This window comes from Mycteria americana, chromosome 7 (assembly GCF_035582795.1).
Source record: "Mycteria americana isolate JAX WOST 10 ecotype Jacksonville Zoo and Gardens chromosome 7, USCA_MyAme_1.0, whole genome shotgun sequence".
Lineage (NCBI taxonomy): Eukaryota > Metazoa > Chordata > Aves > Ciconiiformes > Ciconiidae > Mycteria > Mycteria americana.
In genome coordinates this window covers 15,473,202-15,489,409 of record NC_134371.1, presented here as the reverse complement: position 1 = coordinate 15,489,409, position 16,208 = coordinate 15,473,202, and the positions used below count along the sequence as shown (strand labels likewise).

Below are 16,208 nucleotides of genomic sequence, written 5' to 3'. Positions count from 1 at the left end.
ACAGTGGCCTCTGTGAGCATCAGCTTACGCCTTTCCCACCGAGCGGAGCTGGAGGGAGGGCAAAGGCCAGGGAGGAGACATGTTAGAGCGAGCGGTGAGCTGCGCTCTGCCTTCTCGGGGCACCTAGCCTGCACCGAGGCCAGGCTCTCCAAGCACTCCTGCTGCTGGCTGTGGAGGTGGAGAGCCTGGAGCCGTGGAAATGTGTTAAGCAGAGGTATTGGGAAAATAGTCTGTTTCCTGGAACAGCACCTTGACGAGTGGCTGTCTTCTGCTAGTGCGCTTCTGTAAAAGCAGGCGGGCAGCATCCTGAAAACGTGGTCTATTGCATTTGGGAAAACAGGAATTTGTAGGTGTGCGTGCGTGAGGGTTTGCCATTGCAGCTGCAACGTTTGAATCCATAACACGGGACTACCTGGGTTGGGCTCTGTTTGCCAGCGGCGTGCCAGGTGAACTGCACATGATGTTTCCCCTCGACAGCACCTGTGTGCAATGAGTTACGGTGCATCAGTCCTGTGTCACACCGTGAACAAAATGTGCATCAGAGGTCTGTAAGGTGGAGCCCGGCAGAGGGAGATGGGGGAGTACCACCCCCTCCTCTTCTTCCTGTCAGCTGCAGAGCAATTCCTGGTGCACAGTGCAGCTACCCACAAAATTCAGCGACTTGCATTGTAATAAATGAGCATTTTGAGAGTGCGTCACTCCTGATCCTTTCCTGCTGGCTGAGCATCGCCTTTGTTGCTGAGCCCCACCACCTCAGGGGTATGCAGAGGTGCAGCGGGTTGGGAGAGTACTAGGAGAGCGCCAGCGTCCCAGATGCTCCAGGCCTGATCCTGCGTTATCGAAGTGGAGATGTTGTGAAGAGGCATAGAAAATTGGGGTCTGTGGTGGAGTCGTGGGAGGTGGCCCCAGAGCCACATGCCCCCAAGCCGCAGTTCCCATGGGATGCTGCAGTAGCCGAAGGGTTTATTTTCTGGTAAAAATGTTTCCATCTTTACAGGGATGGAGGGAGCGTTCATAGTTTCTGGTGTGGTCTCATAACCTCCTTCCCTGCTTCATGCCGCAGCCATGTGAAAACCAGCCAGATTCCTTCCCCAGCCTGTCTCCAGGCTGCGCTCACTCATGTCAGATCCTGGGAGGAGAAGACAAGAGGCTGGAGTGATGGATTTGTGAGCAATAGGGAGAGCGGTGCCAGCCATTGTTCCTTGCTGGGGCGAGCCTGTTGTGCTGTGGGAGTTGTTTTCGTGGTGCTTTTTGGGAGCAGGCAACAGCAGACCTCTGAATAAGCCCACCCCAGGTAAACACTGGAGGCTGTGGCCTTATAGGGGGGTCCTTCACCTGCCAAAATGAGATGCTAACCCCATCCGCCTGCCTGCAGGACGTGCCTCTCCTGGCAGGAGAGCCCCTCGGCCCCAGCCCTGCTGCGGAGGAGCCGTCGGGAAGGGCTGCTGCGATGAGGGGGATGCGGATGCTGCTTGGCAGGTGCCTGGCAGCACCCCGGGAGCTTTGGCATGGCGGAGGCCCCTTCCCCGCGGCACCGCTGCCGTTGGGGGCCGGCACGACCCGCAGCCCCCGGGGATGGTGTCGCTTCTCATCATTTCCGCTGGCCGCCCCTCGCTGCGGTGCCACCATTGATTATTTTTGGATGTCCTAGATCTGTCAGGCCGGGGCAGGCACACGCGGCTGTTTCACCTCTCCCCGCGGAGCAGCGGGGTCTCGGTGCCGGGTGCTGTGGGTGGGTGCTGCCCTCCTCCCTCCCCAGCCAGCCCCGCTCCCCCATACCCGAAGGGTGGAAGCTGCTGGGGGTCACCCGGCGTCGGTGCTGGGGCTGCTCTCCCTCACGGCCTTGCTCCCCGCTCTGCCATAGCTCGCTAGAGCTTAGCAAGAAGAAACAAGGACAAAATCTGCCTGCAGCCTCTTCCCCCAGCACATGCAGTTAATCAGGACATGAGATCATCTACCTTAATGCATTTATTTTCCTTTATCTCTTTTTGGTTTCCCTTTCCGTCTCACCCGCTCGTTACTTCACAGCTTTCCATCTGCACTGCTTTGTAATTTATGGCAACCTGGATTTAAACCTTATTTTGTCTGATTATAAGGTTTCCTGCTGCTCTTCCTCCAGCTCCAAAAAGTGTCTTCACACTCCTCCCCCAGCAGCACCATATATTAAATACATAGCAAGCAGCACTTACAGCTCCATCCTGAAAGCTGTCGCGTGCTCAGCAATGTCTCTGCCTTGGAGTCTGGTTAAGAGCCAAGGTGTTGAGCACCATTAAATATTAGTCCCTCAGACCTTGATGGATTACGAGGAGACACTTGGATGCACAGGAAGAATTAATTTCCTGGAACAAAATGCATCCATCTCCTGCCGAGTCTTCCCCATCCCTCTGGAGGTGCCTGCAGGGTGTGGAGCAAGGCGAGCAGAGCGATGCTGCCGTCAGCACCCAGGGCCATTGCTGCTGCACCAGACCCCTGAGCTCACCCAGGTGCCTGCCCTGCGTGGGTGGTAGCAATGATTTGTCATCTGTCTCTGGCGGGCAGCCTAATTTTTTAATTAGCCGATAGGCTGGAATTGCTGTGCAGAAGACGCTGCTCTGCTCCGCTGGGTGCCTAATCAGTGCTGCAGAAACCTGTGTCCTGGCATGGTTAGCGGCCGGGGTGCTTGGGCACGTCCCCCCTTGCCTCCTGCCCTCCCTGGTGCCCTGTTTGCAGGGAGGGGAGGCTGCTTGATGGGGAGGGGGGCTGCTAGGCTGCCCCAGGGAGCAGAGGGGACCCTTGGCCGCATGGCAGAGGCGAGGACCTGCATTTAAGCAGGCGGCTGGAAGGTAAGCTGTCTGCACCTTGGTAAGCCCTGCCGGTGCAGGGCTTTGTAGGATCATCTTCTCTTGGGAGGGTGGGCTCCAGAGCAGCACCAGGTCCTGGGGAGAGGGACTGCAGCCCCCAGCAGTCACTGATGTGCTGGCAGTGAGCTCTGCAGAGCATGTCGTGCTTGCCCACACACGTGCGTGCCCCTGCATCGGCTGCCTTCCTCTGGGCGAGGCTCTCCGGTGTTGTTGGGGTCAGCTGCGCGGGCAGTGGTGATTAATCCTGGAAGCAGAGGGGGAGACTTTATCTGTGGAGAAAATAAGGCCTGGCAGGGGAGTGCACAGCTGGAGAGGAAGCTGCTCACAGCCCTGCTGACAGCAGGAGGTAGAGCGGCCGGGGGCAGCCGGCAGCGCGGGGGGGCGAGCCAAACACAGGGAGCCTCTAGTGAAGGGCGGGATGGAGAACCCAGTGTGTTTGTGTAAATAAACCATGCATATCCACACTGGGCTTGTCATGGTGCTGGCATCACCGCCTGGCACCACAGCTGCACTCGTGCTCTGCTCCCTGCTGCAGCTCAGGCTTTCAGGGGTGGCCAGCTGCTTCTGCTGGGCAGCACCCTCCGGCTTGCACAGGGACCCTCTGGAGCCTGTCGCCCGCCCTGCACCCACGCCTGGCCTTGGTGCTGGCCGTGGGAGTGGTGTTTTTCTTGGCCACGCGTCCCTCTGAGCCGGCAAGGGCGGAGGATCCTGGTTTCGCAGCCAGCGCGTGTGGCTTTGCAGAGCTGCACGTTGCTGCTGCCAGGCACGCTGCCTGCTGGAGCAGGGGCTGCTACCGCCCTGCTCCGGGAGGTTTATTGCCCGGGGCAGTGATCCAAAAGTCACTGCTGGTCCTTCACAGCTCCTGGTTTCCTTGGGATGTCCCCGTGTCGTGATGGGGACAGCTAAGAAAAATCATCAGTAGTCAGAGCCAAACTCAAAGCGCTGGAGAGAGGTGGAAGGGAAGCAGTCCAGGTGTGCCCACCGTTTGCAGAGCAGCAGACCTGAGCCCTCCAGCCCTGCTGACCCCAACTGGAGAGCCTGGGCTGCCTGGCCCTCTTCCTTCTGACGGTTCAAATCAGGTGGCAAAATGCACAGCCACCCCCTGGCCCTTCCCAAGACCCCCGGCCGCAGCCCCACAACACCCAGAGCTGCAGCCAGCAGGGAACACTCCCGTCCCTTCACTGTGTGGTGTCACCCGTGCTGGCTGCAGCCACTGCTGTCCCTGCAGGGCGTCTCTGAGCTGCTCAGCATCTGGCAGCTGTCTGTACCCGCCCATCGCCCTGCCCTTGCGAGGCCGTTGCCCCCTGCACAGTCTCCAGAAGGATGCAGGGGGCTCCTGCCTCCTTGTGTTGCAGGATTCGCTGCTGCTGGCTCCGTGGGGAAAGGCGAAGCGGCACGCCTAGGTTGCGCAGCACGTGAGGCACAGGCGGCAATCCCAGCGGTGTCCTCCTTGATCTCACCTCTTCTGCTCTGCATGAGCACAAGGCACCAGCCTCTGACCCCAGAAGTTGCTGCTGTGATGCAGAGGAGGCACAGGGAGATCGGGGTGCTCCCATCTGATACATCAGAGGAGTCTCTCTCACCACGTTGGCGTGGTGCACCAGGGTGCTTAGGTGCTAAAAAGCAGGTTTGCTGAGACAGGTAGAGACCCCGGTGCAGAGGATGGCAGGAGCAGAGCCAAATCGCCACCAGCGTTGGCGACAGGCATCTGCCTCAGGAGTGTCTGAGGTTTGGGCACAGTGCAGCCTGGCAGGGTGGTGGCCTGTCCCCTCCTGCCATCCCACTGCTCCCTGCAGCGGCTCCGCTGCCAGACCAGCTGCAGGCAGGATGTTGTACTCTGAGGAGGGAGCTGAGCTCATGCCAGCACGAGCCCGCCGATGGGCTGGAGAGCTACACCACCTCCAGGAGGTTTCAATTCTTGCTTCTTCTAGTCTAAAGCTGTTAAACCACTGCTCAGTTAACAGAGATTAAGGCAATGCCACTTGCTGGACAGCTTCTGCCCTTTGTGTTGTGATGGCAGCTCTCCGTTTCACTATTTCTTCCTGGACATAAGTTATTATTTTCACTCCTTTCCCCTCTCCGCAGAGTGATGGTGGCTGCCAGTGGTGGCATGCCTCTGCCCCAGATCTGGTGTGGTTTGTACAGAAGAAGAAGGTTTGGAGCCGAGGCCAGTGCTTATGCCCCAGCCCTGCACCTGCCGTCTGGGCTCGGCTTTGCCGGGGTAGCAACCCTCGTACAGAGAAAGTTGTTGGGATGAGTGCAAATGAGTTTGCTTGCAGAATAGCCAGGCTGCAGGGTCTTGCTTTTCTGCCTTGTCTAACTATTAGAGCCCAATGCACGGTTGGTGAGCCACACTGAGTTCCCCACACCTGTGCCCAGGGGTGCCTGGTATCCAGGAGGTTTGTAGCTCACGTAGGAGCCTCTCAAATCGCATGTCGTACTCCAGAGACTAGTTTTGGCCATCAGTAGGTGACCTGTGGAGGCCCCGACTGCGTGTGGAGGGTGTCAGCATCGTCCGTGCCACGGGGAGTGCACGCTGCTGCTGCCTGCCTCTGCCCTGGCTGCCTGCAGCGCTGGAGAGGTACCAACTCACTGGTGGCAAAGGTGCCAGAGCAGGAAAAGGCAAATAGCCAAGAAGGGGATCTCCTTTGCTCCCATCGGGTTTCTAGCTGGCAGTTGGCATTCCCAGAGCAGCCAAGGGAGTTGTGCCCACAGGCTTGTGTGCTTGGCAGCTTCCCCCAGGCTCTGTGCAGGCTCCGGTGTTCGCGTCTCCTGTCGTCCTGACCCTCCGTCCATCCCCTTTCTTGTAGTTTTAAATCCACTGCTTAAATCTCTTGCAGGCTATGCCGTCAACTCAGGCTAGGGGAAAGCAGTCCTAGCCTACAGGCAGGCTCAAGGCTGCCCATCCGTAGGCTGCTCTGAACAGTGGCTGCGGGTCAAGAAGGGCTGGAGGGGTAACAGCCGCTGCAGGGTTGCTTGCTGCGCAGCATCCCCAGAGCCTTGGCTGGGTCGGCCAAAGCAGCGCTGCTCCTCCCTGTGCCACCCGCTCCCGCCTGACTCTTCTGAGAAGACCGATTTGCTCCCAAGGCTCACACCGCGTGTTGGTGGGGTGGTCTGGCTCACTGCACGACCGCCTGCTCCCATCCCGCTCTGTCCCCGCTGTGCCATGGGGTTGGTGCCTCCTGGGAAGGGCCATCAGACTTGCTGCAGAAGTTGCCCCCTGCCAGAGGGGCTCCTGGGTGCTGCTCAGAGCGTCTGGACAATCCACCGGGCCCCTTGGCAGGCACCCGGGGTGCCTGCCCGCCTGCCGGCATGGCTCTCCTGAGTCCCGGCAGAGGATGCTGGGCAGCAGGGCACAGGGAGGTGACCTCCGCCTGCCTGTGCCCCCTTGCTGGGCTGAGGCTCTCGGAGAAGGAGGAAACACCCACACGAGAGGGGATCTGCACCAGCATCTCTCTGGAGTCCTGCTCTGGCATAACCTTGATTCTCCCTCTCTTCGGCAGCTGAGCCGCGGTGCAAGGCGGCTTGGACACTGGTGCTGGCTTTCTCTCCTGGTTTACAGCACTGCAGACCCTGCTGCGGGCTCACGCATCCCTTAAGCTGGTCTTTCTCCTCTGGACGTGGCTGGAGGGAGGGTTTGAACCAAGCCCGGACAGCAGCCCTGCTGCAGCTGCTGGTATGAGGCTGCGGTAAAACATTACGAGTGTTAAATGGGGCCAGCCTGTGCTGTAAAGCTGTCACTGCTAATGGAGATCATCTCCGCTTTGAGTGGTGTAACTCCCCTTTACGTGCCATGGCTGGAAGAGCCGGAGTTGAACAGAGCAGAGGGTAATAGACAGTATGACAAAGTTAGAAAACTCGCTTGCTGAGCAAAACACTCTCAGCCTTATCCCACGTTTCCAGCTGGACCCCTCCAAGCAAGCAGTTTGTGCCTAAGAGAGCACGCGATTCCTCCACCCCCACGTGGCAGCCAGGACAAAGCGCTTGGTAAAAGGGTGAAAGAGCGTGATACATCATAAATATTAGTGCCTGGCCCCTTGCCAGTCGCAGGCAGAGAAATCGTCTCGGCCATTAATCTATCCATGCAAGCTGCATCTGGCAAAGCGGCGCGTAATGTCACCCATGCTCATTTTTGTCTCAGTGTTGCAGTTCATGCTTGCTTTGAAAAAAAGAGAAATTAAAAAGGAAAAGTACTTTGCGCTCTCTGGGTCTAATTTGTTAGTGAGTTTTTCCTGGGGTGCTCTGCCAGCACAGCGTGGGACCAGTGCAGGGTGCTGGTGCTGGGGCAGGCAGGGCTGGGATTAGAGCTTCCCCCAAGCTCAGCTTTCATTCTCCGCTGTGATTAATTGCAGTTAGCGCTCATCTGTAATTTTAGAAAACAATTGGATGACGTGCCTCACGGTTGATTTAATTGAAACCTGATGAGGTGTCGGAAGGCTGCTGCGCACTGGGGTGAGCTGTGCTGGGATCCTCCTGGGAACCCCAGCCCCTCTCCCCATCCTCAGCAGCGCCTTGGAGGGCTCAGGCTCCCACCCTGTTTTGCTTGGGCTGAGCTTGTGCGAGAGGTCCAGGTCCCCTCGCCCTGGAGGTCCAGGTCTCCTCGCCCTGGAGTTTTGTGACCAGTCTGGATATTCTCAAATGCAGTAGCGTTAAGGATTCGGGGTTTTGCACTGCTGTGGTATGGACCACTGGGGAGGTTTGGGGTATTTGGGATACATGTCACCTTCCCCATTGCAGAAATCCTCTGCTCTGCCTATTCGTCTGCTTGAGTTGTGCTAGAGATTTCTAAGGCAGTTAGGAAGGCTGAGGGAAATTGCTTTCAGGTCAAGACCTGCTTTAGCTTGTAGTGAATTACTATGCCTGGGTTTTAAATCTTTGCAAACAGAGGATTATAGTGGTGGTAAATACTAGGTAGGCCCGGGGATTGCCGTACTGCTGGCTGAAGGGACTGCGGCCTTTCCCTTTAGCAGATAGAGAGTGATGGATGTTAAAAAAATAAATTGAGATACAGCCTGGGTTGTAGCTTAGATACTGTTTCTCCTTGATTTATATTTCTGCTTGGATGCTTCGCAGAGTTAGCAATATATTTCTTGCTTAACCTCACAGGGCTTTTTCCTTCTTAAATGAGGACAGCGTGGTGGATATGACCAATTGCCAAGAGCCCCAGATTAGTGCAGGATCTGCAAAAAATTCAGAGCTGCTGAACAGCCCAGCGTCTGCTTGAAACACAAACACCAAGTGACGAAGGGATTTGAAATGGCAAAGCTGCATTCCTGTGCCGGAGGATAGCTGCCCGTGCCTGGCTGCTCTCAGCGTCCCTGGGTCTCTAGTCCCAACGGTGGCTTTGGGGGCTGAAAACAGAGGGATTGCCTCCTGCTCTCCGCAGGCCGGGGTAGCCAGCAGCCTGTCCTGAGCACGGCGGGGCGAGGGGGTGAGGAACCGCGGTGGTGCGAAGGCTGGAACACGGGCAGCGCCGCAGAAACGCCAGCCTGATGGGAGGCCCTGCCTGTAGCCATGGAGGGTGCAGGCAGCAGAGGGTGAGGGCAGGCTGGGCTCGTCCTCCTGCCTGCAAGTACTGGGCAGGAGGAAGGATGAGGGCCTTGTCTGCTAATTGCTGTGGAAGCGGTGGGGACACGCATGTCTAGCCTGCAGAAAGCTGTAACGGCACCTGTGCACGATGAGTGGGGGCCGAAACAGGTTGACACAGTCTTTTTAATCCAATTAGTGCCAAGTGTTAAGCAACCCGGCCAGTTTGCTCTTGGCTTTTATAACACGTATAAATAGGGTTGGCATTACGTAACACCACAGGGGACGGCTCGACTCCGCTCACAGTCCCTGAGCAGGGCTGAGCTTGGCTGGCCAGAAGATGACCGTGGGCTTTGCCCAGGGCTGGGGGAACCCGTGGGACTGTCCGATCTCTCGCAGCGTTTGCTGTAGCATTCCACTTGGCCTGCTGCAATCCGTACAACATCCCCAGATCCGCCTGGGACAAGCAGTCTTGATGAGGCGCATCTCCTGCACCGTCTCCCAAGCAACACCTCCATCGATCGTTCTCGTGTCCTGCAGAGGAGACTACGACAAATGCAGGCAGGGGCCGGACCCTGTTAACGAGCTCAGGCCTGGCCTTGATAACGATATCCTCCGGCCTCTCCTCACTCTCGACTTTCCCACTGCAAGTGGAAGATGCTTCCATGTCTGCACAACCCTCCTTGTCTCTGACAGAATACCACCAGCCATGATAAAGTTTTCCAGGCTGCCGCAGACCTCCAGCAGTTCTGTGCAGGCAGGGGGCTGTAATCTCTGCCCTCGGGGAAGCCCGTGTCAGGCCGCTGGCAGCTAACGAGCTTGTGCCGGTGTTACTGGGGGTGTCATGTGGCTGACTGCATTACTGGTGTTGTCCATGATGGGAATTGCTGTGATGCTTCAAGCCAGGCATACTGTGGGGGCTGGAGCTGGGAAATGCTCGTGGAGTTGGTAGCTTTTCCCAGAAGTACATACGGTGAGCGTGGGGTTTTGTGTGGCTGCTCCTGCAGAAGCGCTTCCAGAAAGGGGGAGGCTGGATTGGAGCTACCGCTTGCTTTTGTCAGTCGTATGGAAAACCACTCTTCTTGGAAGGAAGGACGGAGTGGATAGAAGCAGGAGGTCACCAGAAATGGTTTCCAAAGTAAATCATGCCTAAAATGCGCAGTGGTAAATGCTGTCGTGATGGTTGAAGGTTGGTGGCTTTATGTAGACGTTGCAGCTGGGTTGCGTTTGCCCTGAATTGGCTGAGTCTTGCCCGTGGGGCTGATTGCACCAAATCCTCGTTGGGTGTAATTCGTCATGTCACCATTGGTAATCACTGGTTATGATTTTGTCTTGTATAGCTGATTTTCCCTCTTTGTGCTTTCAGAAATAACACAGATCATCCAGGTAGACTTGGACCTGAAGTACAAGACCAACATCCGAGACCTGTTTGATGAGTTCGACAGCTTCCCGGAGGGAGCAGTCATCGGGATTGCCAGGGAAATGCAGCCAGTGTACAGGTACAGCCCCCTCCCCGTGGGGAGCAGGGGGTGGGCAGCGGGCAGCTGGCGTGTCTTCTCTTCAATTCAGGTCTGTCTTTGGAAGAAAATCTAGGGGGAAGCAGCTCCCTGCTTTAATCCCTGCAGGGGGACTTAATCTGAAATGTGTAGGTCGGTATGAACAAAGTGTACAGTGTCACTGTCATTTCCTTGTTCTCACGCACCGTCACAAGTTCCTGGTCATCAGTGCCAAAATCCATACCTAGATGATAGCACATCCGTCAGAGGTGCGTTTGCCCAACCATCCCCGCTGAGGTGCTCTGATTGCATTCTGGAGCATCAGTTTGTACGTCAGGGCTCAGAGGTTTGGCTGTGAATATTGCCTCTCTGCCCAAGCAGCAGCAACACCTTCCTCGCCTAGGTGGAGCTGGGACCAGTGCGTTTCAGCTGTACTCCTGCCTCGTGTTACTCTGACGAAGAGGGAAGTATGGTCAGCACTGCCTGAGGACTCGCTCTGAGCAGTGCGGTTGCCTTGCGTCCTGCTGTCTAGCTTTCCTCTTTGCTCTCCACCAGAGTTTTCCACAAAATACCTGACCCAGCATTCAGGGAATCCCCCTGGCATGAGGTTTAAGCGGATCAGTCTGCCTTCTCCAGCCAGTAGCTTGCTTGCAGTGAGTGTGAACCCCATCCTCTGCTGACGTGAGAAATCTTTTGGGAAATGCCTAAAATGACCAACGCAACGGAGAGATGCGTCTTCCAGTGCCTGTTGGTTGGTGGCATTTGGTGGTTGCTTCATTTCCCTGTAGGCAGAGAGTAGTGTTGAGTTTGGGCAACAGCGAGGTTCTGGGTCCCTGGAGAGTCAGCGCACCTTCTGTCGAATAAATATTCCTCCAGGAAAGACCGAGTAAGCAACTCTGGTGGTGACCTGGGCTTGCAAGCATGTGGACAGCCCGATGGTCACTTGCTCTTCAGACCCTTGGTCCACCAGCCGGTGCCAACTGTGGTGGCAGCTAGCGGTGGGAGCCGTGCACCGAGGGGTGGCCCTGCTCTTCCCACTCACAGGCCACTGATGGGCTTCAGGGACACAGACATTTCCAGGCTGGTGCTTAAAGAGTTTGATTTAGTTTAGCCTGCATTGTTCCAAGGATGAACCTCAGGTTTTGTTTTAGTCCAGGGTGAATCGGATCATCAACTCAGGATGCCTTAATGGCTTCTCAGCTGAGCAGAGTTTGAGTGTTTGAGATGGCTCGGCTAGATTTGCTAATCCTAATGGAAATGTTCTTGGAGAAAGATAAAAAAGCTTAAGAGCTCTGTATGTCTTTTCCTTCCCTACTGGAAGCCTTAGCAGTGAGATCAATAACTGAACCTCCTAAGAAATGTCCAGCAGCATTCTTGGGCAAAAGCTGAGCTGCAAAGATCTGTAGCAGCCATTCCTGCTGCATGTGCATCCAGATGGGACGAGGATGGACACAGAGAGAAGTTCACCAGCAGGGGACTGATTGTCATTAATCACCACTGATGGTTTCCTAGAAGCCCAAGCCAGCTGAGAGCATGCTCATGATAGCATTTCTGGTTGCTCAAACTGCAGAAGTCACCACTGTTCCCGGGCTGGAAGAAGACATCTCTGTGCCTGTGGCAGGAGTGTCACCTCGCCTCCTGGCTTGTGCTCCTGGCAGGGAGAGCTGGGACCAGAGGAATGTGGATGCTCGGGTCTCCTCTCCGTAGGGCGGCACTGCGCTCGGAGCATGGAGGGCTCCTGTATCCGCTTTGGGTGTCCTGGCAGGATTTTGGTGCCCAGAATGGTAAATCCAGCCCCAGTTAATCATATCCAATTGTTAGAGCTTAAAGCGGGATGGAGGGAGCAGCGACAGCCGAGTGCGGCCGCGGGGCTGCGTCAGATTGTCAGCCTCGGTCAGCGCTGCCCAGCAGGGCAGATCCTGTTCGTTAGCAGCGCAGCCTGTAACGGGATAAATTAAGTGTTTGTTTGCCTGCAATTAGTCCACGGTGGAATCGCTCCATGTTTCTGTCTCTGCTGGGATCAGTTTTGCATTATTTCCACGCATAGCTAGGGAGCGGGGATGGTGTTCCGCTGCCTGGATGTGGTTTGTGGGACCGGGCGTGCCTGGAGGGGACCAAGTTAAGGTTTGGGGCGCTCCGCTGGAGGGAGAGATCTCCGGCACGGCAGGGGACAAGGCACGGGACCACGGGGCTGAGCACTGAATATCTGACCCGAGCCAAAGCCGTGCTCTCCCCTGTCCTGCCGCCCGCAGTGGGGACAAACAAGCCAAGCAATAACAGCCCTCACAGGCTGAATTTTTGGGCTGAACTTTCTGTTGTTGCAGTTTGGATGTTCTGGGTCACTTTGGGCTATGTTGTGCTTTTCTTCTTGTGCTGTTTTGATCTTCATGTGAAAACAAGTTCCTGATCCTTCTTGTTGCCAGATCACCCGGTGCGGGGCGAGCTGTGCAAACGCCAGCCTGCCCTCCCGCCGAGCCCTCCGCCCCGTGGGGCTTGCACCTCGCTGCTAAAAGGGTTTCCAGGCAAAAATGTGAGCTGACGAAGCATGAGTGTCTTTGTAAAAAAAATAATCTTTGCTATTTTTATACTTTTAGCAAGATAAAAACGCGTTGTAGGTGCGAAATAAGAGGTGCCAGCTCCAGCCGTGTGATTTGCCACGTGCGCAGGCTTGAAGCGTCAGTTGGGAAAGTGGTTGTGGGGGTGGAGGAGGGTTACCAGGTTGCGGGGGCGATGGCGGGGTCTCTCGATTTCCACTCGTGTTTTCCTCCCCACTTCATGCAGCTCCCTGCAGCACCAGTGCTGCCCAGGGGGATTTATCCTAGCATTGCTCCTTTGCACTCAAAGCATTCCCAGCAAGGGCAGCAACGTGATGTGGTTGGATTTGCAGCCGAAGGAGATGCCAGTGTCCTGGTACCTGCTCCCACAGCAGACCAGGAGGTGTTTTCCAAGCAGGATACAGTGCCCGGGGCTGTGCCTGTGGCTGTGACTCTGCAGCAGCGTGGGTGCACCCTTGCCTAGTGGTTGTGTCGGTGCGAACCATGGCTGCGCCAGCACACGTTCAACACCAAGGCCTTAAAAGCAGGGTAGCCAGCGTGGGGCAGAACGTCAGAGGCGAGTCAGCAAAGCTTTCCTGAGCTTGCTCACGGAGTTGTGGACTGGCATCCTTGGGGCAGGGTAAGCCAGTGGCTGGGAAAGGGCTGGGTGCCATCTTCCTCTCTCTGTAGCAATGGGGAAGATGGACGGAGATCAATCCACTTGGCTGTGTTGGATCCTTGCTACCTACTTGGCCCATCAGAGGAGGTAAATGGGTGCAGACTGGTGTATTTTGTAAACGATGCGCTGTTTTCTGGGAGGCGATGCTGTCCCTGCCTGCTGGCTGCCTGCTGGCTGTCTGGTTGTAGGCTGCGCTTTGCAGGCACGGGCTGTGACTGCACAGCGCTCGGCTGCTGCGCTGGTGCACTGAGCGACTGTGCACTGGTGCACTGGGTACAGACGCTTGCTGGAAACAGGAGAGTAAGAGAACAGCAAATAGGAAACGTCCCGGAGCCTGCTTGCACATCCTGAAGGTAGGGGGAAACCTCCAGACAGCAAAACAGGATGGCACGGGAGCATTTCCACTCGTTTGACTCATGCTGAAACAATGTCCGGCCGCTGTTTGTCTTGGACAAACGCGTTTCTCTGAGCAACAGGATCTCCTGGCCCTCCTGCAAGGCAAACGCTGGGCTTTAACTGTTGCGCAGCCTGGGGCTGGCCTGTCCGTTGGGGTTGCTCAGGGTGGGTTGGAGCGGCCTGCGGAGAGCGGTAGATCCTGCTGAAGCTGTACGTGGATCGCCCCGCAGATCTGTCTCCCCACCGTGCCCCGCAGGGCGGTGTCTGGCAGGGGGTCCTGGGCGCGGAGCGGGGAGCTTGCAGGAGCCCACGTCAGGTGCAGGAGTCGGTCTGAGGTCTGAGGCTGTTGGCATCAGGTTTGCTTTTCTCCAACTGCAGCCGAGGAAGCAGCACTCTGTCCATGGGTCAGACGTGTTGTCCTTCCTGTGGCTTTTGGATCCGATGTGTGACACGAGGTACAGTCAACAGCTCTGTGGATGCTGGCACAAGGGGCTACCCCCGCTGCCGGGGCTGTTGGGGACCCTCGGTACTATGCACTAGGCTCTTAGATGCTTGTGGGCTTTCCATGGCAGTACTGGATGCCTCCTGCCAGGTTGACATTTGCATGCTGGCCTGCAGGCAGAGCCTCTTCCCAGCACTGACATATGCTTGCTCATGTGTCTGTCTGCACAGGATCAACACCACAGCCAAGACTGGGAGCTCCTGCTTCAGCAAGAATGATTTTGATGGAAAGATTAAAATCTGCATCTGAAGTTTGCCTGGTTCAAAAGGCTTTCCATGCAAGGAAGTGCTTCTGCAGAGTCATAACCTTAATTAAAAATCCTGTTGTCCCCTGCAGCATTTCAGCTACTCAGGCATGCTGGCAGTGTCCTGTTCACCAGGCTACAGAGGGCGAGCAGTGGTGCTCTGTATAAATATTTATGTTGCACTGGGCCTTCCGTGCCAGATCCTGGCCAAATTGAGAGGTCCAGGCCCTCCTGTGCTGTTAGCCCTGCTAAGAAACACGCAGGCAAGCGTTGCAAGTGCAGCCTGCAAGCCGGCTGTCAGGCGAGCAGGCAGGTCGCTGTCCTCGGGGTGTGTGCAGGGCGCACGCCCGGCCTGGGGAGCGGCTTAGCTGTGGTCCCGGCTGCAGTGGGGCTGAGCGATGGCCAAGCGAAGCATGGCTTGTGGCGGGTCAGCCTCCTGACCTGCCATGAGCCGCAGGGGCTGTGCCTGGGGCACCCCCAGGTGTGCGGGGGCACAGCGGAGGTCTCCATCGGGGCACGGCGAGGGCATCCTCATGCGGATGCTGCTGCAGCCTGGACCTCCCCAGGGGCTTCTTTGCCAGCCTGGCTCGGCTCAGCGCTTGTCCCCGGGCACAGGAGCTCAGCGCTGCCGGGTACCGAAGGGAGAGGCCTCCCCATTTTGAAGCAGCTCCATGACTGAGATGAACAGAGTGGGGGAACACTGCGACACTCCAAAAAATGTCCTGAAAACTCTTTGATTACAGAAGGCAGAGCTTAAACCCTATTCTTACTCAGTTTCCTGGTTATAGATCCCTCTGGTGACGCTGGTGGCGTGCAAGAGGAAGCAGGACAGCGGTATTGATGGCACAGCTGCGCTCGGCAGCCTCAGGCTGACCCTGGACCAGCACACCGCACCGTGCTCCCTGCTCCCATCCCCATGACCGTCCCTGCCTCTTCACTTCCTACATGGTGCTGGTGCTGTTACTGGCACTGCCATGTTGTGGTGGGCTCTGTGTGCCCGCCAGTGCCGGCACTGCCTTGCCTGGGGCCCTGAGTGCTGCCCCCGTGTCGCTTGCTTTGGAGGTCTTGTTGGGGAGGACCTAACCCACAGGTCCTCAGGCAGGTGCTTTTATCCCCTTTTTCCAGCTGGGAGTAAGGTACCTGCTAGGTGCCTGTGATGGTGGACCTCAGGAGAGGTCCCAGACCTTCTCAGGTCCAAGGGTACATGTAGCTGGGGCGGGAAAGGCAGCTGCTTCCTCCATTCCTGCCACTGGGTGAGATCTTCACTGCTGTCCCCCGTGACAAGAAGCTAATAAAAGCTGGAGGTGTCCTGGGAATCAACAGTGCTGGAAATTATAAAAGTTTGTCCTGCAGGAAAGGATATCTACATCAAAGGGACAGCTACAGACTACAAAGGACCGACACTTGAGTCCTTGTATGGCTGCAAGGCCGTTCACCTTTGCTTCTGCCTAAAACCTAGGGAGAGCTACAACAGGACATTATTTTGTGGAAAGCAAAAGCTTTGTTTCTGCTTGTGATTGTATGGGAGCTGCTCTAGGTGTGCTGTGTGCTCTGTCACACGGGTTTTGTTTGTTTGAGAGCTGGTAAAATAACCCTGAAAAGCCCATTAATGAGTGGAGCAAGCCTGTGCAACCTCCAGACCTGGAGGCACGTCACTTGCAGTGCTCGACGTTTGCTGGGAGCTCAGCAGCAGCGGTACTAAGTCAGTTTGTCAGATGTTTGGAAGAGGAATGGAGTTATCCTGGGCTGTGAGCAGGCTAGCGCTGAATCCGCAGCCAGGCTGGGCTATCAGCGCATCTGGGCTGAGACGGTACATTCTGTACCTTCTCTTGGGATTTAAAAAAAACCCCAAAGTACTGCTGACAGCTGCGAGCAAGGAGGAGCAGCTGGATTCCCTGGGTATCAGCTGAGGCAGTGGTGGTGGTTGTAAGATATAACAGTGCAGGTGGGCTGTTGCCTGGGATGGAGCTTTCCAGAGCTGGAGATAACCA

The 16,208-nt window shown here is 56.5% G+C and overlaps 1 protein-coding gene across 1 annotated transcript in view; it reads left to right on the top strand.

Annotated features, from left to right (window-relative positions):
* Positions 1–16,208, top strand: part of XXYLT1 (xyloside xylosyltransferase 1) — a 38,620-nt gene that overhangs the window by 12,594 nt on the left and 9,818 nt on the right. The window contains exon 3 of the mRNA XM_075507180.1: positions 9,733–9,865. Within this exon, the coding sequence (XP_075363295.1) occupies positions 9,733–9,865 (133 nt within the window). The remainder of the gene's footprint in view (positions 1–9,732; positions 9,866–16,208) is intronic.